The following is a 24181-nucleotide window of genomic DNA, read 5'->3' on the forward strand; positions in this document are numbered from 1 at the left end:
GGTAGTGTTCTAATTTGTTCCGTATTTCACTGAAATATATAACTTGTTACTCAGTTTAATGGTAGTTTCCTTTTATATACCTTTTAACTATTTCTATGAAATTCTGGCTATTTCGGACATCTGCTTAATTGGGCCATAATGTACTGGTTCCAATCTGTTCCAATTAACCAAAATCTACGGCATATCAAATTATTAGAGGCACATACAGAGTAGACAGTGAACATCTTTTCCGCAGGGTGGAAATGTCAAATGCCAATGGGCATTGTCATAAGGTGTAAGCATGAAGTTTAAAGGAAATTTGCAAGGCATTTTCTTTTTAACAACCAAGGTGAGAGGTTACTGGATGATTAACTCAATCGGCAGACTGGTGATTAATGGATAATCAGTGGATTGAGGAAATGGATAATCAGTGAGATCATGGAAAGTGGTAACCAGTATGACGAGGGGATGAGGGAGTATAGTAACCAGTAAGATGAGTGAGAGGAATAATCAGCAGAAAGCGGGAGGATGGTACAGAGTGGGATGACAGAGTGTGGTAGTCAGCAGAACAAGGAAGGGGTTCAGTGGGATGAGGGAGCAGATAACCTATGGGATTAGGGAAGGAGGGTGATGCTCAGTGGGATGAACTAGCAATCTGTTGGATGAGGGAGAGAGGGTGGTGATCAGTGGGATGAGGGAGGGAGAGTGGTGATCGGTGGGATGAGGGGGCAGGGTGGTGATCAGTGGGATGAGGGAGGGAGAGTGGTGATCGGTGGGATGAGGGGGCAGGATGGTGATCAGTGGGAAGAGGGAGGGAGAGTGGTGATCGGTGGGATGAGGGGGCAGGGTGGTGATCAGTGGGAAGAGGGAGGGAGAGTGGTGATCGGTGGGATGAGGGGGCAGGATGGTGATCAGTGGGAAGAGGGAGGGAGAGTGGTGATCGGTGGGATGAGGGGGCAGGGTGGTGATCGGTTGGATGAGGGAAGCTGCAATCAGTGTAATCCTCCAAATAGCAGCTGGGATGTGGATTACAAATTACAGCAAGACTTAGAAATGGCATGTCAGAAGGGCAATGTCATGATAATCGTTGGGGATTTTAACATGAAAGTGTATTTGGTAAACTCGGTGGGTAGAGCACCTCAAGAAAGAGAATGTGTAGAATGTTCAAGAATGGCTTTTTGAACAGCTTGTTGTTGAGCCCCCTAGGGGATCAGCTGTGCTGGATTTGGAGTTGGGCAATGATCCAGAGGTGGTAAAAGTGTTTACAGCTAAGGAACCCTTAGGGAACAATGATCACAATGGTCAGAAGTCATATTTCTCAAAATTCTCAGAAATTTGAGAAGAGGAAACTAAAATCCAACATGTTGGTATTTCAGTGGAATAAAGGAAACCACAATGGCATGAGAGGGGAACTGGCCAAGGTTGACTGGAAAGCAGGAATGACAGCAGAGCAGCAATGGGTGGTGTCTTTGCAAAACATGAGGGGTGCAAGACAGGTATATTCCAAATAAGAAGAAATTTTCAAATGGAATAAGATAGGTACCATGGCTGATAAGTGATGTCAGAGCCAAAGTAAAATCAAAAGAGAGGGCATACAAGGAAGCCACAGGTAGTGGGAAGATAAAGGATTGGGAAGCTTTTAAAAACTTGCAGAAGGAAGCTAAGAAGGTCATTAGGAAGAAAAAGATGAATTATAAAAGGAAGCTGCAGACTAACATCAAAGAAGGAACTAAAAGCTTTTTTAAGTATATAAAGGGTGAAAGAGAGTCGAGGGTAGATATAGGTCCAATAGAAAGTGATGCTGGAGACATTGTAATGAGAGACACAGAAATGGCAGAGGAACTGAATGTCTATTTTGCATCAGTCTTCACAGTGGAAGACAATTGCAGAATACTGGACTTCCAAGAGTGTCAGTGAAGTGAAGTATGTGCAGTGAATATTTCAACTAAGAAGGTGCTCAGGAAGTTTAATGGTCTGAGCGTGGATAAATCTCCTAGACCTGATGGAATGCATCCTCGGGTTCTAAAGGAAGTAGCCGGAGAGATTGCAGAGGCATTTGCAATGATCTTTCAAGAATTGATAAATTCTAGCATTTTACCGGACGACTGGAAAATTGCAAATGTTCCTCCGCTTATTAAGAAGGGTGGGAGGCAGCAGAAAGTGCTTGGGAAACTGTTGGGAGTCAATTGTTAGGGATGAGATTACAGGGTACCTGGAGGCACATGATAAGATAGGCCAAAGCCAGTGTGGTTTCCTGAAAGGAAAATCCTGCCTGCCTAACCGACTGTAATTTTTTGAGGAAATTATAAGTAGGGTAGACAAAGGAGATGCAGTAGATGTGGTGTACTTGGATTTTCAGAAGGACTTTGACAAAGTGCCTCACGAGGCTGCTTAGCAAGATATGAAACCATGGAATTACAGGGGAGTTACTAGCATGGGTGGAGCATCTGCTGATCGGCAGAAAACAGAGACTGGGAATAAAGGGATCCTATTCTGGCTGGCTGCTGGTTACCAGTGGAGTTCCACAGGGGTCAGAGCCGGGACCGCTGCTTTTCATGATGTATGTCAATGATTTGGACCATGGGATTAATGGATTCGTGGCAATGTAAACATTCCTTTCATGAGGACTAGAATATAAGAGCAAGGATGTAATTTTGAGACTTTGTAAAGCACTGGTGAGATCTCAGTTGAAATATTGGAATATAGGGGCCCCTTTTGAAAGGATGTGCTGAAACTGGAGAGGATTCAAAGGAGGTCCACAAAAATAATAACAGGTTTTAATGGTTTGTCAAATTTAGAGCTTTTGATGGCTCTCGACCTGTATTCACTCAAATTCAGAAAAATGAGGGGTGACGTCATTGAAACCTATCGAATGGGGAAAGGCCTTGACAGAGTGGATGTGAAGGGGATGTTTCCTATGGTGGGAGAGCCTAGGACCAGGGGACACAGCCTCAGAATAGAGGGGTATGCTTTTAGAACAGGGATGAGGAGTTGTATCATTACCCAGTGAGTGGTGGATCTGTGGAATTTGTTGCCACAGGCAGTTGTGGAGGCCAAGTTTGTATGTATATTTAACAGAAACATAGAAAACCTACAGCTTAATACAGGCCCTTCAACCCACAATGCTGTGCCAAACATGTACTTACTTTAAAAATTGTCTAGGGTTACCCATAGCCCCTTTTTCTCAAAGCTCTATATAGCCATTTAGGAACCTCTTAATTGTATCTGCCTCCACCACCGCTGGCAGCCCATTCCACGCACTCACCACTCTCTGCGTAAAAAACTTAACCCTGACATCTCCTCTGTACCTACTTTGAAGCACCTTAATCCTGTGCCCTTTGGTATTTGCCATTTCAGCCCTGGGAAAAAGCCTCTGACTATCCACATGATCAATGCCTCTCATCATCCTATACACCTCTACCAGGTCACCTCTTATCCTCCATCATTCCAAGGAGAAAAGGCCAAGTTCACTCAACCTATTCTCTAAGGCATGCGCCCCAAACCAGACAACATCCTTATAAATCTCCCCTGCACCCTTTCTATGGCTTCCACATCCTTCCTGTAGTGAGGAGACCAGAACTGAGCACAGTTCTCCAAGTGGAGTCTGACCAGGGTCCTATATAGAAACATAGAAAATAGGTGCAGGAGTAGGCCATTCGACCCTTCGAGCCTGCACCGCCATTCAGTATGATCATGGCTGATCATCCAACTCAGAACCCTCTACCTGCTTTCTCTCCATACCAACTGATCCCTTCAGCCACAAGGGCCATATCTAACTTCCTCTTAAATATAGCCAATGAACCGGCCTCAACCGTTTCCTGTGGCAGAGAATTCCACAGATTCACCACTCTCTGTGTGAAGAAGTATTTCCTCATCTCGGTCCTAAAAGGCTTCCCCCTTTATCCTTAAACTGTGACCCCTCATTCTGGACTTCCCCAACATCGAGAACAATCTTCCTGCATCTAGCCTGTCCAATCCCTTTAGAATTTTATACATTTCAATAAGATCCCCCCTCAATCGTCTAAATTCCAGTGAGTATAAGCCTAGTCGATCCAGTCTTTCTTCATATGAAAGTCCTGCCATCCCAGGAATCAATCTGGTGAACCTTCTTTGTACTCCTTCTATGGCAAAAATGTCTTTCCTCAGATTAAGGGACCAAAACTGCACACAATACTCCAGCTGTGGTCTCACCAAGGCCTTGTACAACTGCAGTAGAACCTCCCTGCTCCTGTACTCAAATCCTCTTGCTATGAATGCCAACATTGCCTTCTTCACTGGCTGCTGTACCTGCATGCCCACTTTCAATGACTGATGTACAATGACACCCAGGTCTCGTTGCACCTCCCCTTTTCCTAATCAGTCACCATTCAGATAATAATCTGTTTTCCTGTTCTTGCCACCGAAGTGGATAACCTCACATTTATCCACATTAAATTGCTTCTGCCATGAATTTACCCACCTACCTAACCTATCCAAGTCACCCTGCATCCTCTTAGCATCCTCCTCACAGCTAACACCACCACCCAGCTTCGTGTCATCCGCAAACTTAGAGATGCTGCATTTAATTCCCTCGTCTAAATCATTAATATATATTGTAAACAACTGGGGTGCCAGCACTGAGCCTTGCGGTACCCCACTAGTCACTGCCTGCCATTCTGAAAAGGCCCCGTTTATTCCCACTTTTTGCTTCCTGTCTGCCAACCAATTCTCTATCCACATCAATACCATACCCCCAATACCGTGTGCTTTAAGTTTGCACACTAATCTCCTGTGTGGGACCTCGTCAAAGGCCTTTTGAATATCCAAATATACCACATCCACTGGTTCTCCCCTGTCCACTCTACTAGTTACATCCTCAAAAAGTTCTATAAGATTCATCAGACATGATTTTCCTTTCTATAGCTGTAACATTACCCTTTGCTGTTAAACTCAATCCCATGTTTGATGAAGGCCAATGTATATGCCTTCTTAACCACACAGTCAACCTGTGCAACAGCTTTTGAGTGTCCTATGGACTCAGACCCCAAGATCCCTTTGATCCTCCACATTCCAAGAGTCTTACCATTAATACTATGTTCTGCCACCATATTTGACCTACCAAAATGGACCACCTCACACTTACCTGGGTTGAACTCCATCCGCCACTTCTCAGCCCAGTCTTGCATCCTATCAATGTCCCGCTGTAACCTCTGACAGCCCTCCACATTATCCACAACACCCCCAACCTTTGAGTCATCAGCAGATTTACTAATCCATCCCTCCACTTCCTCATCCAGGTCATTCATAAAAATTACAAAGAGAAGGGGTCCCATAACAGATCCCTGAGGCACACCACTGGTCACCATCCTCCATGGAGAACATGACCTGTCTCCAACCAGTCTTTGCCTTCTATGGCCAAGCCAATTCTAGATCCACAAAGCAAAGTCCCCTTGGATCCCATGCCTCCTTACTCTCTCAATAAGCCTTGCATGGGGTAACTTATCAAATGCCTTGATGAAATCCATATACCCTACATCTACTGCTCTACCTTCATCAATGTGTTTAGTCACATCCTCAAAAATTCAATCAGGCTCATAAGGCATGACCTGCCCTTGACAAAGCCATGCTGACTATTCCTAATCATGTTATGCCTCTCCAAATGTTCATAAATCCTGCCTCTCAGGATCTTCTCCATCAACTTACCAACCACTGAGGTAAGACTCACTGGTCTATAATTTCCTGGGCTATCCCTACTCCCTCTCTTGATTAAGGGAACAGCATCTGCAACCCTCCAATCTTCCGGAACCACTCTCATCCCCATTTATGATGCAAAGATCATTGCCAAAGGCTCAGCAATCTCCTCCCTCTCCTCCCACAGTAGCCTGGATACATCTCATCCGGTCCCAGTGACCTATCCAGCTTGATGCTTTCCAAAAGCTCCAGCACATCCTCTTCCTTAATGTTTATATGCTCAAGCTTTCCCAGTCCAGTGAGTCATCCGTACAATCGCAGAGGTTTATAGATTATTGATTGGTCAGGGCACGAAGGGAGTCAGGGAGAAGGCAGATGATTAGGGCTGAGAGGAAAACTGGATCAGCCATGATGAAATGGCAGAATAGACTCGATGGGCCAAATGGCCTAATTCTGCTCCTATGTCTTATGGTTTTATGGAATGATCAATGGAAAAAGGGAGGGTAGTAATTAGCCGATGATTAGGACTTGTAGTTAGTGGAATGAGGGAGAATGATAATCAGTAGGGTGAGGGAGGGGATAATCAGTGGGGAGGAGGAGGGTGGTAAATCAGTAGAACGATGGTATGTGGATGAAGGAGAAGAGAATCTTGGGATAAGGGAAGGTGGTATTCGGTGTAATGAGTTAGGAGATAAATAGAGGGAGGAGGGAGCATGCTATGTGGGATGAGAGAGGGTGATAATCTGTGGGATGATGGAGGCTGTTAAATCTGTAGGATGAGGGCACATCCACAGTACATCAGTAGAAATCCTAATAAAATACAGTGAATGTCTTTTGCAATTGCATCAATACATTGGGCCCAGGATAGATCCTCAGAGATGATGACACCCAGAAACTTGAAACTGCTCAGCCTTTCCACTTCTGATCCCTTAATGAGGATTGACCGGTGCGTGTTCCCTCAACTTCCCCTTCCTGAAGTCAGGGGCCGGGGAGGGGGTGAAAAATATTTTTATGAATCTGAGATCTGGGAAAAGAGGGAAGGCCCCTCTTATGCTTGCGTATCAGCTGGGATGGAGATAAGAATTGGCAGTATTTTTAGTAGGGAGGGGAAGACTGGCATTATGTTTGTTGAGAGGGAGTCATTATTTAGCTTGATTATAAGGAAAATCAGGAATTACTGGCTATTCATCAGGGTGTCAAGGGTGGGACTGGCTGTTTATGAGGGGTTCCATGGTGGAGCCAGCTCTTCAGGAGAGATCTAGTTGGAATACTGCAGTTCTATATTCCCAGGAGGAGCAGCTTAGGAGGATTAATGGCACCTAACGGCAGCTCCTTTGCTTGCATCTTCAGAAACAGCTCCATTTCCATCTTCAATATCTCTATCTTTCCCTTTCAGGTTTCTTTTGAAGGCCTTGACCTGGAGTTCTTTGTGAGAATGCGACTGGCCATTATTCGGCATGCCAAGTACTCGGCCTAAGAACTCAGCACCCCTTTGGAGGGCCGAGATCTCGTGGCTCTGGAGACGAGCAGATCGAAGGTCGGTGTCCGGGCAGATCGCTGTGTTGTGGGAGATGGACTGTGTGCCCAGAGACCTGAGATCTTTGGGCACAGAGCTCAGAAAAAGTGACATAATGGACTTTTAACATCATAAACCAGCGAGTTGTTTAAGCTTCCCCTCTCGCTGTGAAATACAGACTCTTCTTCCTCCCTTATTGGTGGGGAGAGAGCCTGTGGTATGTCAAATACCGGCTGAACAGGTAGTCTTGGCAGTACTGTAAGTCTGTGTCTTTGGTTTTGCTTTGCTCACACATGAGCGCTTGGTGGCGGGTGCCGATTTTTTTTTTGCCGGTGGTGGGGTGTGGTGTGGTTTGTTGCTTGCTGCCACTTACGCGCAGGAGGGAGGGGAGCTAAGGGGGGACTTCGGGGTTCTAACATTTAACCGTCATTCATTCTTTTGGGGCACCTGTCTGTTTTTGTAATGGTTGTGAAGAAAAATCAGGATGTATATTGTATACATTTCTCTGACATTAAATATATCTTGGACCTTTGAAACCAAAGGGACCAGAGGTAGAAATTTTGGCACATTGAGCAGCATCAGGTATATAGTTAAAAATACACAGAAAATGGAGACAGGAATACACCATTTGTCTTCTCCATTCAACATTACCATGGGCTATCATCCGCTTGGAGGATGAGGCTGTTTTCAGGTGGCAGTTTGGTAGATAAGGCTGAGGAGAAAAGTCATCTTAGTACAAAGGGTGTGTTACCGAATGATGTTGGCAAATAACTTCTCTTGCAGGCCTCCTAATACAGTAAGCACAAGTTTTTCTGGGAGCCTTCAGGAAAACATGATTCATGATCTCCTGCAATGTTCCAAAGGGCTGCATGGGAAATAGTATCACAGCCAAGCAGAAAGCAGAAGGGGAACAAGTGCCTGGCCTGCTCAGGATAAAGAATACTTTTGACAGTACAGTCTTATTCAACGTTTTGACTGAAGCTATTTAATTTTTTTTCCATCTTCTTTCAAGTCCCACTTTGGTAATCTGATTGCTCATGTTTTAATTCTCCACTGAAGCTTAAAAGATGAACTTATGCTGTTCTCCTAAGTTTGACAGTAAACTGACGGTATAACATCACTTGTGTTTGACATCTGCTGTAAACAGCATCAATCCTGAAGACACAAACTCAGATTCATTAGTCTCAGAGTTGCATTGAAACGAAGTATTAAAAGCATTCAACTTGTTCCAAAACTGAAGCGGGATATGAGTAAAAAAGTTAACAACACTTTATAAAGATATGTGGGTTACCTGATTTGCAGTTGTGAAACGCTTTTTGTGCAGTAGGAACTCCATTCATGCAAGCAAAGAATAAAATTGGAGTTTATTACAGGGAAAGGTGCACATAGACAGCACAATCAAAACGACAAACAGGAAAACAGCACCAACTCAAAACAAAACTATGTAAAAACATCTGTTTTCAAGGACTCTAAAACTCCAGCAAACAAATACACAAAATGATGGACCTCTAATGATCACAGTTTTCAGAAAAGGTTCTGATGGTGACAGGTTATATTATTTTTATTTTAAATGAATAAAAATATAATATGTGCTTAACTGCTGAGGTGATAAATAAAAAGTATTTGGTCATAAGCTCAAAAAGTTCAATTATTAATCTCATATTCACAAAGTCAGTTCATCTCCACAGGAGGTGATGACTTGGCACAATGCATTGATGCTGGTTTCAAGCAGAGGTGCAGCTGAATAGTCCACAAATAGCTGTTAAATAAGGTCTGCTTCAGATCCAGCAGTGATGCCTCCACACACACAAAACTTGCATGAGAAGCAATCAAAAATCTCCAAATGCTCTCTTACTATTCGCTTTTACTAGATTTCATATATGATTTAGTAAAAGTGCACTGCAGGTAGTATGGTTGGTTCACTCTTATAGTGATCCAGGTTCTAACCTGTCCTTGACCGGAGCTTGCACATTCTCTCTGCGACTGTGTGCATATCCTCTTGATACTCTGGTTGTTTCCCACATCCCAGGGACGTGCGGGTTGTAATGGTAATTAGCCACTATAAATTGCACATAGTATAGGTGGTTGGTAGGATGAGAGAGGAAACATTACAGAGAAATAAGTGGAATAGGATTGATGAGTTTGCTCCGAGTTCTGGCACAGATTCCTATGTGATACAGAAAAAGGAAATGATACCAGAATACCAGTGAATGTGGAAAAATGATTGGTAACATGCAATACAAGGACAGGCACAGTTACTCTGCACTGAACAATGGCTCTCAAGAGTGCATGCATTAAATGCACAAGCTGAAATGATTAATATGGCTCCGGAGGGAGTGGCAGAAGCCTAGAAGGTACACAACTCACATAAACAAATTCTGAAACAATTTAAACAGAGTTAGGACACAATTTAAAGTTTAAGGGTTATAAAATAACAATTTGCATTAGTATCCATGGGACAACAGATCAACTGAACACTGAACAAGTAAGTATACCTCTAACACAGGAACTGGCCCTTTGGCCCACCATGTCTGCGCCGACAAGAATACCAATCCAAATTAATCTCTTCTGGCTGAACATATTTGATATCTCTTCATTCTCTGCCTATTCATGTGCCTCATTACAATTGAATCTGTTTCTCCCACCTCCCCACAGGGTATTCCAGGCAGCTTTTTAAAGATTTTCTCTCTCTTGGACCACCTTCTGTATCCATCTCTGATCTGGTTCCACCTGTCAACCACCCTCCCTCTTCCTTCTCCAGCTGATTGCACCTGCCCATCATAATCCACTTCACCTGGTTCCACCTCCTATCTATCAGCATTTTAAACCAGCACTTAAGACCTGATGCAGGGCTTCAACCAGAAACGCTAAGGCCCTGCATCAGGACTTAGAATGCTGGAGATGCTGACAATGGCAATAGTGATCAACACAACTACAGTGACGTCCTACATTTAGTTCATGAAACTACTTCTACTGCTTTTTGTTTTAAATATATTTCTACAACTACTCTATGAGAGATTGGAGCCTGTAATTTATATTTTGATAACATGTTTTTGGACCAACTAAGTGATCTGGTGTTTCTGCTATGTCTGAGGGAATTCAGAGGAGGTGTGAGCGAGGTTGAAAAAGGCAAGTGCAGCCTGATGGTGGAGCACAAACCCATGATCAGCTCCAAGTATCGACCAACTCGCTGCTTAAAGCCTCGAGCAAGATTGAAATCAACGAGGATGAGAGCAGAAGGCGAGAGGGTGTCCAGCACAGTATCTGATCAGTTCCCCTCTCCCCCCCGCTCACTGCTGCTGGAGGAAGGTGCAAGAACCTTGGGCCTAGGGTAAGGTTTGGGAACTGGACTCATTTTTAGAGAACCCTACAGTTCATGTTATATGTGCTTCTGCTTTCTAGTTATTCCTTCTTTATTGCTATTTTGATCGGGGTAGATTGGCTCTGTGGCCTGGAGACAAAAAACGACACAGTGCTAAATTGAACTGAGCTGAACTAAACTGAACATTTCTAGACTGTTTCAAGGACTCTCTGGTTTGATGTCCTGTGTGTCATTTGCTCGTATATCTGTGCAATTTGTTCTTTTTATTTGCAGAGTGGGTTTCTGTGAACAGGTTAGGTGTTGTTTCTCTGTTTCATGGCTACTCACAGGAAGACGAATCTCAGGGTGCTCTGCTGTACACATTGATAATAAATATACTTTGAATCTTTGAAACGTTGAGCACCCTTTCATCTCCACGGACACTGCTTGAGCCACTGAGCTTGTTCAGCAGTTTGAAAATGGATGCTTTATTTCATACACCAGTTTATTAATGCAAATATCTAACCAGTCAGTCACGCGGTGACAATTCAATGCATATAAGCATGTAGGCATAGTCAAGAGGATCAGTTATTGTTCAAAGTAAATGTCAGAATGAGGAAGGCATGTGATCTAGGTGACTTTGACCGTTGGTGCCAGTCGGGGTGATCTGAGTACCTTCCAAGTCTCTAGAGTTTACAAAGAATGTATGAAAAACAAAAAATATCCAGAGCAGCAGTTCTTTGGCAAGAACACCTTGTAAATGAGAGGTCAGAGGAAAATGGCTAGGCTGCTTCAAACTGACATGGAGGTTACAAGAGTAGTGAGAGAAGCATCTCTGAACACACAACGCGTTGAGGTGGATGGGCTGCAGAAGCAGAAGACCACAAACATACACTCAGTGATCACTTTACCGGTACAGGGGGTACATAATAAAACAGCCACTTAGTGTAGAACATACAATGGCAAAGCACAGCACAGCAAAAGGCCATTTGGTCCATGATTTTATGCTGAACTACTTAAAATAGCAAATGAATTCTAAACTAAACTAATCCCTCTGCCTACGAATGTCCAAATCCCTCCATTCTCTGTACATTTGTATGCCTACCTGAGATGCCATCTGTTATGCCTCTCATAACTTCTATCAGGACTCTCTCAGCTTTTACTACTTTCGAGCAAATAACCCAAATTTGCCTCTCCTTATAGCATATGCCCTCTACTCCAGACAGCATCTTGCTGAACCTCTTCTGCATTTTCTCCATCCTTCCTATAATGGGGCACCAGAACAGAACACAATAGTCCATATATAGTCTAACCAGAGTTTTATAACTATAACTATCTGACTCTTGAAATTAATTCTTTGACAAATGAAGGCAAACATGGTGTATCATTCCTTTACTACCCTATCAACCTAAGCAACCACTTTTCCGGAGCTTTGGATTTTGCCATTAATTCTGCACTGTTCTCTTACTTTCCAAAGTTTTGCACTTCACAACTGGTCAGATTAGACTCCGTCTGCCATTTCTCCGCCCATATCTGCAACTGATCTTACTTCACATTATCCTTTGCAAACTTACTTACCCACTCTTCTATGTTTTCATGAAGGTCATTAATCTATGACATAAACAGCAGAGATCCCAGTAGTAGAACACCATCAATCACGACACTCTGTGTTCTATGGGCAAGCCAATTCTGAACTCAAACGGCAAAGTCACTAAGGATCCCGTGACTCCATGTTCTGGATGAGCCTCTCATGAGGTCCTTGTCAAATACTTTACTAAAATCCAACATCTAGAGCTCTATCTTTACCAATCACCCATGCCATCTCCACAAAAAAAAACATAATAGAGTAAGACACGACTTGCCCTGCAGAAAGCTATGCTGACTGTCCCTAATTAGGATTTGCAAAGTCTCATGAATTTTGTCCCCAAGAATCCTCTCCAATAGCTTCCCTGCCAATATCATGAAAGTCACCGGTCTATAGCTTCAAGAATTACCCCTAATTTCCCTTCTTGAATAAAGGAACAAATTTAAATACAACAGTCCTCTAGACTGTGACTTGAAGATCTTGGTCAAAGGCCCAGTAATTTCATCTCTTGCCTCTCTCAATAATCTGGAGTATATCCCATCAGATGCAACTCATTCCACTTGTACAGGTTACCTCTGCCCCAGAAGAGGTTCCAATGATTCCAATTATCACTTGTACCTATTACCTCCCAGCTTCTGATTCAATTTCCATTCCTCCCGCCCCCCCCCCCTCCCACTCCGATGCCTACCATCTCATCTCACCTGGGGGAATTGGTGACAACGGCTCAGGAAGTCTTAAATTGTTTTGGAAAGGGATAAAGTTAGCCAGAAATTAAGTGTGTGAACTGGGGGAAGGCAGCTTCTTGCAGGTAAATCTACATCTGGGAAATGAGAAGCTTTTAAAAGTCAAGTATGGGAAAGTTCAGGGCCAATATTTTCCTCAAAGGGTGAGGGGTTAGAATGAGAACTTCATATCTCAAGGAATAAAAACAGGTAAAGAGCAACAAGATAGAGATGGACCCTTCCAGAGTGTAGAGAATTCAGAAGGGTGCTTCTGAACCCTTCAGATACTGGAAACTGGAGAAAAAAATAACTTGCTTTAAAGACTCAGCAGATCAAGCAACATCTGTGAAGGCAGAAGAATGGATCAAGACCTTGCATCAAGACTAAGAGTGCAGACGAAAGATCGCTAGTACATAGAAGTGAGAGGGAGGGGAGACAAAGGATTAAAGATGAAAGGAGGAATAATGGGAAGATGAAACCTTATTTTCTTCTCCATCCAGTTCCACCTATCACCTACCTGCCTCGGCCCCATCACTTTTCATCTGATTCCACTGATCAACCCTCTCATCTCAGCCCTCCTCTTGCTTCAATCCATCAGCTATCTTCCCATTTCACTCGAAGACATGATGTAGGGTTTCAGCTCAAAACATCCATCAACCCTATGCCTCCACAGATGTTACCCGACCCTACTGAGTTCTTCCAGCTGTTTGCAGCTTTGATATGGAACAGCATCTGACAGTTATCATGGACATGGGACAGCTTCTGAACTGGTGACTCCATAACCTGAGATGTTACAAAAATGTAACAATGCAGATGCTAGGATTTAAAGTTTTTGGATATACTCAGTTTTATGTTAATTAATCCATCTTTTTATAAGCTCTCATGCTCCCGAGCATCTCTAACATTTCCCACTCCTTTTGAGTCAATTGAGTACTTTTGGAGTATATATATTGAAGGGTCAGAACGATTATTTAAATAGATTATGGTGCCTGTGTACACAAGCACGGCGGTGGACGAACCCAAGTGCAGAACACGGGTGCGGAGACAGAGTCGGGAGGCGTGGAATCTGTATCCAGGAGCAGTGCTAGACTTAGAACTGGCAGTCCTCAGAACCTTGAAACGAGGTTACTCACACCTGAGTCGACCAACGAATTGGCAGCTCCGTGTCGTGGTCACAGGGTTTTTATCCTGCATTTGCTGATGGAAAGCAGGTGTGTGTAGTTAGTGGAACCTGGGAATGATTGGAAACTAAATAAAGCGATTCAGGCCCAATTCCTGAGGTAAATAGCCAGGTGGGCGATTGCCAGAGGGGACCGTGACTGCACCCCTCCCTCAACAGGAACCTCCCGGTGATCCTCCAGGCCTGTCTGGATGGTCCCGATGAAAGTCCTGGATGAAGAAAGGGTCTAGGATGAAGGAGCGGGGGATCCAGGAACGCTCTTCTGGACCGTTCCCTTCCTGGTCTACCAGGTATTGGAGACCCCTGCTCCTACGGCTCACATCCAGAAGTCATCGGACGGTGTATGCCGGATGGTTGTCGATGATACGGGCAGGTGGAGAAGTCTCAGCCGGGGGGCACAAGGGGCTGATGGAAACTGGCTTTAACTGGGAAACATGTAAAGTTGGGTGGATGTGTGTGGACTTTGGCAGCTTTAGGCAGACCGCTGCAGGATTGATAACCCTTTCGACCTTGAATGGTCCCAAGAAGCGAGGGACGAGTTTCCTATACTCGTTCTTCAGCGGGATGTCCTTGGAGGACAGCCACACCATCTGCCCCAGTTGGCACTCAGGCGCCGGTCTGGTGTTGGACGGCCATCTTCTTGTAGTGTTTTGCTGATCTGAGTAGGGCTGTGCGTGTTTCCTCCCAAACCTTAAGGCACCGATCGATATGGTCCTGAACTGATGGTACCGCAATCTCCTCTTCCTGCGTGGGGAACAGCGGGGGTTGGTACCCCAGGGAACACTCAAATGGAGACCTCCCAATGGCCGACCTCACCAAAGAGCTGTCAGCATACTCAACCCACGGGAGGTGGTCGCCCCAGGTCAACGGCTTGTTTGCTGTTACACAACATTACGTCGCCTCCAGGTCTTGGTTGACCCGTTCCTTCTGCCCGTTCGCCTGGGGGTGGAAGCCGGATGACAGGCTGACCGATGCACCCAAGGCTTGACAGAAGGCCTTCCATACCTGTGAGACGAACTGGGGACCTCGATCAGAGACGATGTCTGCGGGGATTCTGTGGAGGTGGAAGACGAGCCGACGAGAAGATCTGCGGTTTGTTGAGAGGAAGGGAGTTTAGGGAGGGCTGCAAAATGCAACGCCTTGGAGAACCGGTCTACCACGGTGAGCACGGTGGTGTTCCCATGCGAAGGGGGTAGACAGGTGACAAAGTCTAAGGTGATGTGTGACCAGGAATGACCAGGGACAGGTAGAGGACAAAGTTAACCTGCAGGTGGCTGATGAGAGGCTTTTCCCCGGGCACAGATGGAACATGCCGAGACATAGGAACGGGTATCAGCCTCCACGGACAGCCACCAAAAGTGATTTTTCAGGAGCGCTAGCGTCCGATCGCTCCCGGGGTGACAGGCGAACCGAGACATGTGCCCCCATTGGAGAACCTGAGACCTGACAGAAATGGGCACATACAGGCGATCGCCGGGGTCGGGTCATCCTGTTGGGCTTCTTTTATTTTGGATTTGATCTCCCAAGTGAGGGTGGCAAACACGCAGGATGGTGGGAGGACAGTCCCTGGGCTGGAAGTGTCCTCCTTGGAGTCGTATTGGTGGGAGAGCGCGTCCAGCTTCCCGTTCTTGGACCCCGGACGGTACGTGGGGGAAAACTTGAACCGTCCAAAATATAACACCCAACCAGCCTGGCGGGAGTACAAACATTTGGTGGCCTGAATATGATCAGTCCATACCACAAACAGTTGTTCTGCCCCCTCCAGCCAGAGCCTCCATTACTCCAATGCTAGTTTCACTGCAAGGAGCTCCTAATTCTCATCGTCGCAATTCCGCTCGGTGGGGCGCAGTTGGCGAGGATAGAAGGTGCAGGGGTGAAGCTTTTCGTCCGAACTTGATTGTTGGGACATGACTGCTCCTATCCCAGAGTCAGAGGCGTTCACCTCGATAATGAATTGATGGGCTGGGTCCGGTTGGACCAGGATGGGAGCAGTGGTGAAACGCCTCTTCAGGTCGGTGAATGCCGAGTCAGCTTCGGAGTCTCAACAGAAGGTGATGGCATAATCATATGGGTGGTGCAGAGGCAGGGAAAGGGCCCGTTGTTTACAGAATACCGGTCCCAGGTCATGGTATTCTGTGGGGACTCAGGACAAATTGAGGGGTTCCGGGACAGGCAGAGTCGCAGTAGCTTCCCTGGGAGATGGGGCTGACCGCAGACAGTTGACTGGCTCCATTTGGCTATCCTCCCGGTAGGCCAGTCGATGTGGGGATTGTGTTGGGTCAGCCATGGATACCCTACAACTACTGGGGCTTGAGATGAACAGATGAGACTGAATTGTACCTCCTCCCGATGGTTGCCGGATAGGATCAAGGTCAGGGGCAGCGTACAGTAGGTTACCCGAACCAGCAGTTTTCCATCCAGGGCCCGTGCCTCCAGGGGGGTAGTTAGTGGTTCACGAGGTATTCCAGCCTGGGAGGCTATGTCTTCGTCCAGCAGATTGCCCTCGGCATTGGAATCCACCAAAGCAGACAGGGACAGACTGTCGTCGGTAGTTCACGGTAACCGGGATCTGCATCCAAGTCTGGGAGTCTGAAGGGAGAATCGTTCGGCTCACCAGGGCCCCCTTTTTCACTGGTGAGCCCTCCCTTATGTCCACTGAGGGCAGGTATCCCGGAAATGTCCTGGCTGGCCACAATAGAAACAATCCCCAACTCTCCACCTCCGAAGTCATTCGGCCGGGTAGAGCCAGTTCTGTCCCAGCTGCATCGTTCCTCCCCCAGGGTGGTGGGGACAGTTGGAGCAGGAGCTACACTCGGAGCTGGGGAAGGGAGGCTGTCTGAGACTGCTAAGGTGGACCATGGGCTTCCCCGAGGAGCGGGGGTGACTGGTTCTTTCTCTCAGCCACTCTTGAAGTTGATTATCTAATATAGTGGCTAGTGAGATCAGAGAGTCCAGACAGTCTGTGTCGTCCCTCGCTGCCAGTTTATCTTTTATCTTATCCGAGACGCCCTGTTGAAACACCTCCCATAGGGCTTTGTCATTCCAACCTGAGTCTGCGGCTAAAGTTCAGAACTCGAGGGAATAGCTTGCTACGCTTCGTGAACCCTGACAAAGAGTCAAGCGTTTAGCGGCGTCCTTACCACAAATGGATTGTTCGAAGACCTTCCTCATTTCAGCAACAAAGGAGGGGAAGGAGGAACAAACCTCTGGTCGGCTATCCCATATTGCGGTTGCCCATGCCAAGGCATCCCCTCGTAACAGCCCCATGATGTACGCAATCTTGGATTTATCTGAAGTGCAGGTACGTGGCTGTAGCTCAAAGACCAGAGAGCATTGTAACAGGAAGGCCCGGCACCTCCCTAGGTCCCCAGCGTAGGAATCGGGCTCAGGTACGTATGGCTCTCGAGCGGACTGTGTTACCGATCCCAGGGGCAACGCCATCCCGAACGGTGCGGCTTGGGTAGTGGAGTTTCTTGGAGGGGATGGAGAAAGGGAAGTGGAAACTCAGTCCACATGCTCACTGACCTTCCGTACATTCGTGGACAGCGTTCGAAGGTTTTCCATGACCACCCTAAGTAGTTGGTCGTGGGCGCCCAGTAGGTAGCCCTGACTGGCGAGGTCCTGTTGTACGGGATCCGTGTCCACTGGGATCATTATGGCTAGTTCATTCTGTTACACAAGCGTGGCGGTGGATGAATCCTAGTGCAAGAACATGGGGCAGGAGCGATGCTAGACTTAGAATGCAGTCCTAAGAACTATGAAACGAGGTTACTCACACCGGTGTCGACCAACGAACTGGCAGCTCCTTGTTGTGATCACAGGGTCTTTATCCTGCATTTGCTGATGGAAACCAGGTGTGTGTAGTTAGTGGAACCTGGGAATGATTGGAAACTAAACGAGGCGATTGAGGCCCAAATCCAAGGTGGGGGATTGTCAGAAAGGACCACGACAGCCTGCGGGAAGATGTTAGCAGGACATCTGCAGAACTCTCTATGCCATTTTAACAGAAGGAGCTAGATACTGGAAATCATTTGAAAAAAAGCTGGTTTTTTAGTCCCAGCAGTCCTAGCAGCAGAGAGGAGGAGCCAGCAACATTCAAATGTTATTTTGCTGGTGTAAAAGGGATGTGGGCTCTCATCGAGCAGCCAGTCTGAGGGCACTGCACCTGTGCATAAGTATTGCAAAGATTTCAACAAGGTAGGAACGGATAAGAGCAGTTTAGGTTTTGCTTAAAATTACCCTTCTGATTCGTGTGACTGGGATGGCAGTTAGGGCAGTGGCAGAATCAGGAGGTGGGAGGTCAGCGACACTGCCGGGGTTATGATGACTTCACCTGCGGAAGGTTAAACCAGCCGTTGCTCCTGACGCATCACATGAAAGAACTGGAGCTGGAATTGGCCATGCTTAGAATCATCTGGATACCGTTGATGGGGTTGAGCATTCAAGAGAAAGCAGCGGCTGCGGCAGTCAAGTTGGTGGCATGGGGAACAGCTCCGGGGCTCAGCAGGCAAGGGTGAAGGCAAGAAGGAACTATAGTGACAGGAGACTCAATGGTTAGGGGCCAGACAGGAGATTCTGTGGCCATGAAAGGAGCACCAGGATGATGTGTTTCTCTTGAATATGCCCCGTGCAATGTGCTAGTGAGGATATGGCAGGTGAATGCATAGCTGAAGAATTGGGCAAGGATTCAGGGATTCACATTTTTGGACTATTGATTTGTTTCAGTAATAAAAACGGACAAAGACGGCCAGATACAGTAACCTTAGATGGCAAAGGAGCTAGTTAATTTCGATCAAGGAGAAGGAGAAAGCATAAGTAAGAAGTGGGAAGCTGAAATGAAACAGGGTGTTTGAGGACGATAAAGGAGGCAGAAAGGGAACTCAAGAAGAATCTAAGGAGAGCTAGAGTCATGGAAAGTCCTTGGATTAAAATCTACATCAAGAGCAATAGGATAACTTGGAAGAGGATAGGAACAGTCAGTGATAAAGAAGAGAACTCATGCTTAGAGTCAAAGGATTTGGACGAATACTAAATGAGTACTTTGTGTCTGTGTTTACCGAGGAAAGAGATATAGAGGATAGTGAGGTCAAGATGGAGGACAGTAAGATGCTAGGATAGTTTGAGAATAGGACAGAGATATTGTTAGGTCAATTGACACACAGTACTGTAGCAATTTTATGTATTGCACTCACAAATTTCATGACATAAGTGAGTGATGATAAACCTGATTCTGATATGGGTCTCTATTGTGGACAGAGAGTGGGAAGAGGGCAGAGAGAGGGAAATCATGTTGGGAAATGGGAACGGAGAGGGGAGGGAGTGGGACGTATTCTGTAATGATTACTAAACCAGCTGTTTGTAATCAAATGACTTTGCATGGTGTCTCAGGACTGGGTGTCTATACACCCATGCCCTTGCACTCCTTCACTGCCACCAATCCCACACTCCATCCTCACCATTTCCAGCATCTTACTGAGTCACTCCCCGCTCCAACTTGACAAATACAACATTGTGCAAAAATCTTAAGCACCAGAGATATATATACAGTTGCAAGAAAAAGTTTGTGAACCCTTTGCAATTGCCTAGTTTACTGCATTAATTACTCATAAAATGTGGTCTGAACTTCATCTAAGTCATAATAATAGACAAACACAATCTGCCTGAACTAGTATCACACAAACACTTCTGTTTTTCATGTCTTTATTGAAGACATAGTTTAATCATTCACAGTCCAGGCGGGAAAAAGTATGTGAACCCTTGTCTTTAATAACTAACAGAACCTCCTTTAGCAACAATAACCTCCACCAAATGTTTCCTATAGCTACTGATCAGTCTTGCACAAAGGCGACAAGGAATTTTAGACAATTCCTCTAAACAAAACTGTTTTAATTCACAAATATTTCTGGAATACCTTGCAAAAACAACCCTCTTCAGGTCATGCCACAGCATCTCAATTGGGTTAAGATCTGGACTTTGACTTGGCCATTGCAAAATACAAACTTTCTTCTTTTTAAACCATTCTGTTGTTGATTTACTCTTGTGTTTCGGTTAAGGTTTTGGTATTGGCATGTTGTGCCCTTTTTCCTCCAAACATAATGTGCATTTCTTCCAAAAAGTTCAACTTTTGTCTCATCTGTCTACAGAATATTGACCCAGAAGCATTGTGGAACATCCAGGTGGTCTTTGGCAAACTTAACATGTACAGCAATGATTTTTTTTAAAGAACAGTGATTTCTCCGTGGTGCCCTTCCATGAACACCACTCTTATTCAGTGTTTGTCTGATAGTCGACACATGAACAAAGACTTTAGCAAGTTCTAGAGATTTCTGCAGGTCATTTGCTGCTACCCTTGGGTTCTTTTTCACCTTCTTCAGCATTGCACGTTGTGCTCTTGGTGTGATCTTTGCAGGGTGCCCATTGCTAGGGAGAGTAGGAAAAGTACAGATTTTCCTTCATTTGTAGACAATTTCTCTTACTGTGGACTGACACTCAGGTCTTTAAAAAAGCTTTTGGAGCCTTTTCCAGCTTCATGCAGCTCTACAATTCTTCTTCCAAGGTCCTCTGAAAGTTGTTTCGATCAAGGTATGGTGCACATAAACAGATCTTTCTTGAGAACAGTAGGCTTTGTCAGTAACCTGACTTTGTGAATTTTCTTCACCTCTACAACCCACATTTCCAATCTCTTTTCATTGATTGGAACACCTCACTCCAAGTGGCTTCTCTAAAAGGCATTACCCCAGAGGGTCACATACTCTTTTTAGCCTAGACTGTGATTGTTTAAATACTGTATTCAGTATTGATGAGAAGAAGTACAACATGAAATGTTTGTGTGTTATTAGTTTAGGCAGATTGTGTTTGTCTGTTATTGTAACTTATATGAAGATAAGACTACATTTTATAAGCAACTAATGCAGAAAACCAGGTATTGCAAAGGGTTCACAAACTTTTTCTTGCAACTGTAAGTGTCAAAGACTTTTGCACAGTACTGTACACCAAGTTACTTGGAGAGTTGAGAGTTGAAACTGCTGGGGTCTTGATCAAGATCTTTAGACCATAAGACATAGGAGCAGAATTAGGCCATTTGGCCCATTGAATCTGCTCCGCCATTCAATCATGGCTGATCCTCAACACCATTCCACTGCCTTCACCCCATAACCTTTGATCCCATGTCTAATCAAGAACCTATTAATTTCTGCCTTAAATACACGACCTAGCCTCCACAGCTGCCATTGGTAAAAAATTCCACAAACTCACCACCCTCTGGCTTAAGAAATTTATCCACATCTCTGTTTTAAATGGACACCCTATCCTGAGGCTGTGCCCTCTTGTTTGAGACTCCTGCACCGTGGGAAACACCCTTTCCATATCTACTCTGTCCAGGCTTTTCAACATTTGAAAGGGTTCAATAAGATCCACATCATCCTTCTAAATTCCAGAGAGTAGAGATCCAGAGCTATCAAGCGCTTCTCATTTCGCCTTTCATTCCCGGAATCATCCTTGTGAACTGCCTCTAGACCCTCTCCAATGCCAGCACATGAGCCCAAAGCTGTTCACAATACTCAAGGTGTGGTATCACATGCCGAATAAAGCCTCAGCCTTGCATCCCTGATCTTATATTCAAGACCACTTGAAATAAATGCTAACATTGCAATTAACTTCCTCATCACTGACTCAATCTGCAAGTTAACCTTAAGGGTGTTCTGCACAAGGACTCCAAAGTCCCTTTGCACGTCAGATTTTTGGACTTTCTCCCCATTTAGAAAATAGTCTGCACATTTATTTCTCTTAGCAAAGTGCAAAAAAATGCATTTTCCAAAATAGTATTTTATTTGCCACTTTCTTGCCCATTCTCCTCATCTATCTAAGCCCTTCTGCAGCCTACCTGATTCCTCAACACTACCTGTTTGGATTTTCTCTCCGATTAGAAAATGGTCTAAACATTTATTTCTTCTACCTGATTGCATGACCATGCAGTTTCCAACATTATATTTCATTTGCCACTTTTTTGCCCTTTCTCCTAATCTAAGTCCTTCTGTAGCCTCCGATTCCTCAACACTACCTGCCCCTTCACCAATCTTCATATCCTCTGCAAACTTGTCAACAAAGCCATCTATTCCATCATCTAAATCATTTATATACAGTATAAAAAGAAGCGGCCCCAACACCGACCCCTGTGAAACTCCACTAGTCACTGGGAACTAACCAGACAAGGATCCTTTTATTCCCACTCACTGCCTCCTATCAATCAGCCAATGCTCTAACCATGTCTGTAACTTTCCTGTAATACCATGGGCTCTTAACTTGGTAAGCAGCTTCATGTGTGGCACCTTGTCAAAGGCCTTCTGAAAGTCCAAATATACAACATCCACTGCATCCCCTTTATCTATCCTACTTGTAATCTCCTCAAAGAATTCCAAAAGGTATGCCAGAAAGATTTTCCCTTAAGGAAACCATGCTGGCTTTGTCCTACCGTGACCTCTGTCATCAAGTACTCCATAAACACATCCTTAACAACTGACTCCAACAACTTCCCAACCACTGAGGTCAGGCTAACTGGTCTATAATTTCCTTTCACTGCCTTCCTCCCTTCTTAAAAGGTGGACTGACATTTGCAATTTTTCAGTCCTTTGGCACCAGTCCTCATGCCATATGCAAATTATTTTAGAAAGATCATTGCTGATGCCTCCACAGTCTCTACCTTTACTCCTTACAGAACCCCAGGGTACCCCAGTAGATCTTTCAGTGTTTTTCAGCACTTTCTCCCTTGTAATAATAGCTGCACTCACTCTGGTCCTTCAGACACATCAACAGCTGGCACACTGTTTGTGTCTTCCACAATGAAGACTGATTCAAAATACTCATTTAGTTCATCTCCTTGGCCCCTGTTATTATTTCTCCTGCCTCATTTTCTAGCAGTCCAATATCCACTCTCAGCTCTCATTTTTTACATACTTGAAAAAGCTTCTACTATCCACATTGACATCATTTGCTGCCTTACTTTCATATTTCATCTTTTCCCCTCTGATTATTCTGCTAGTTGCTATCTATAGGTTTTAAAAAGCTTTCCAATCCTTTAGCTTCTCACTTATTTTTGTTTTGTTGTATGCCCTTTCTTCTGTTTTTACATTAGCTTTGACTTCCCTTGTCAGCCACAGTTGTACTATTTTACCATTTGAGTATTTCAGAATCAGAATCAGGTTTATTATCACCGGCATCTGACATGAAATTTGTTAACTTAGCAGCAGCAGTTCAATGCAATACACAATCTAGCAGAGAGAGAGAGAGAGAGAAATAATAAATAAAATAAAACATCATAATAAACAAATGTATCAACTATGTATATTGAATAGATTATTTTAAAAATGTACAAAAACAGAAATACTGTATTTTGAAAAAGTGAGGTAGTGTCCAAAGCTTCAAAGTCCATTTAGGAATAGGATGGCAGAGGGGAAGAAGCTGTTCCTGAATCGCTGAGTGTGTGCCTTCAGGCTTCTGTACCTCCTACCTGATGGTAACAGTGAGAAAAGGGCATGCCCTGGGTGCCGGAGGGTCCTTAATAATGGACGCTGCCTTTCTGAGACACCACTCCCTAAAGATGTCCTGAGTACTTTGTAGGCTAGTGCCCAAGATGGATCTGACTAGATTTACAACCTTCTGCAACTTCTTTCAGTCCTGTGCAATAGCCCCACCATACCAGACAGTGATGCAGCACGTCAGAATGCTCTCCACAGTATAACTATAGAAGTTTTTGAGTGTATTTGTTGACATGCTGTATCCAGAGATACCGGCCACGTGACAGACGCACTGCCACCTGACTGGTCGGAGGACGCACCACATGCCAATCAACATTTGGTCCCTCCCAACTAATCAATGCACACCTAAATTATTGGTCACCTTAATTGGATTATCTCACCCAGCCCTATGCTATAAAAGGTGAGACATGTGCCTGGCTCGCTCTCTCTTACAGACCACCTCATTGAAGGTAAGTGCATTGATTTATGTTTGGGAAGGTCTATCGTTTGTCGTGGTAAGGGAGCCGCAGCTATCCAAGGTCAAGGGGGATAGCTGCTGTTGTAGTGCTTTTCCCTTGTTCTTTGTTTGTGTAACCGTACCCTGTCCCCACACAGCTTTCTGTGTATTGTACAGCCGACCCGACCTTCCCCACACGTGTTAACCCTAAGCGTTTTTTGTTAGAATATTGTAGTTGCTTGTGTTGACCCGACTTCCC

General features: G+C 45.0%; 1 protein-coding gene across 2 annotated transcripts in view; it reads right to left on the reverse strand.

Moving 5' to 3' along the window:
- The window catches only part of si:dkey-91m11.5 (PH_BCR_vertebrate and RhoGAP_Bcr domain-containing protein), a 406087-nt gene that overhangs the window by 184411 nt on the left and 197495 nt on the right, over nucleotides 1–24181 (reverse strand). Inside the window, exon 9 of one of the 2 annotated variants that reach the window (XM_059983342.1) lies at nucleotides 8457–8495. The exons of the other annotated variant lie outside the window; for it this stretch is intronic. Within the exon in view, the coding sequence (XP_059839325.1) occupies nucleotides 8457–8495 (39 nt within the window). The remainder of the gene's footprint in view (nucleotides 1–8456; nucleotides 8496–24181) is intronic. 2 annotated transcript variants of the gene reach the window in all.

Source organism: Hypanus sabinus, chromosome 10, assembly GCF_030144855.1.
Source record: "Hypanus sabinus isolate sHypSab1 chromosome 10, sHypSab1.hap1, whole genome shotgun sequence".
Taxonomy (NCBI): domain Eukaryota; kingdom Metazoa; phylum Chordata; class Chondrichthyes; order Myliobatiformes; family Dasyatidae; genus Hypanus; species Hypanus sabinus.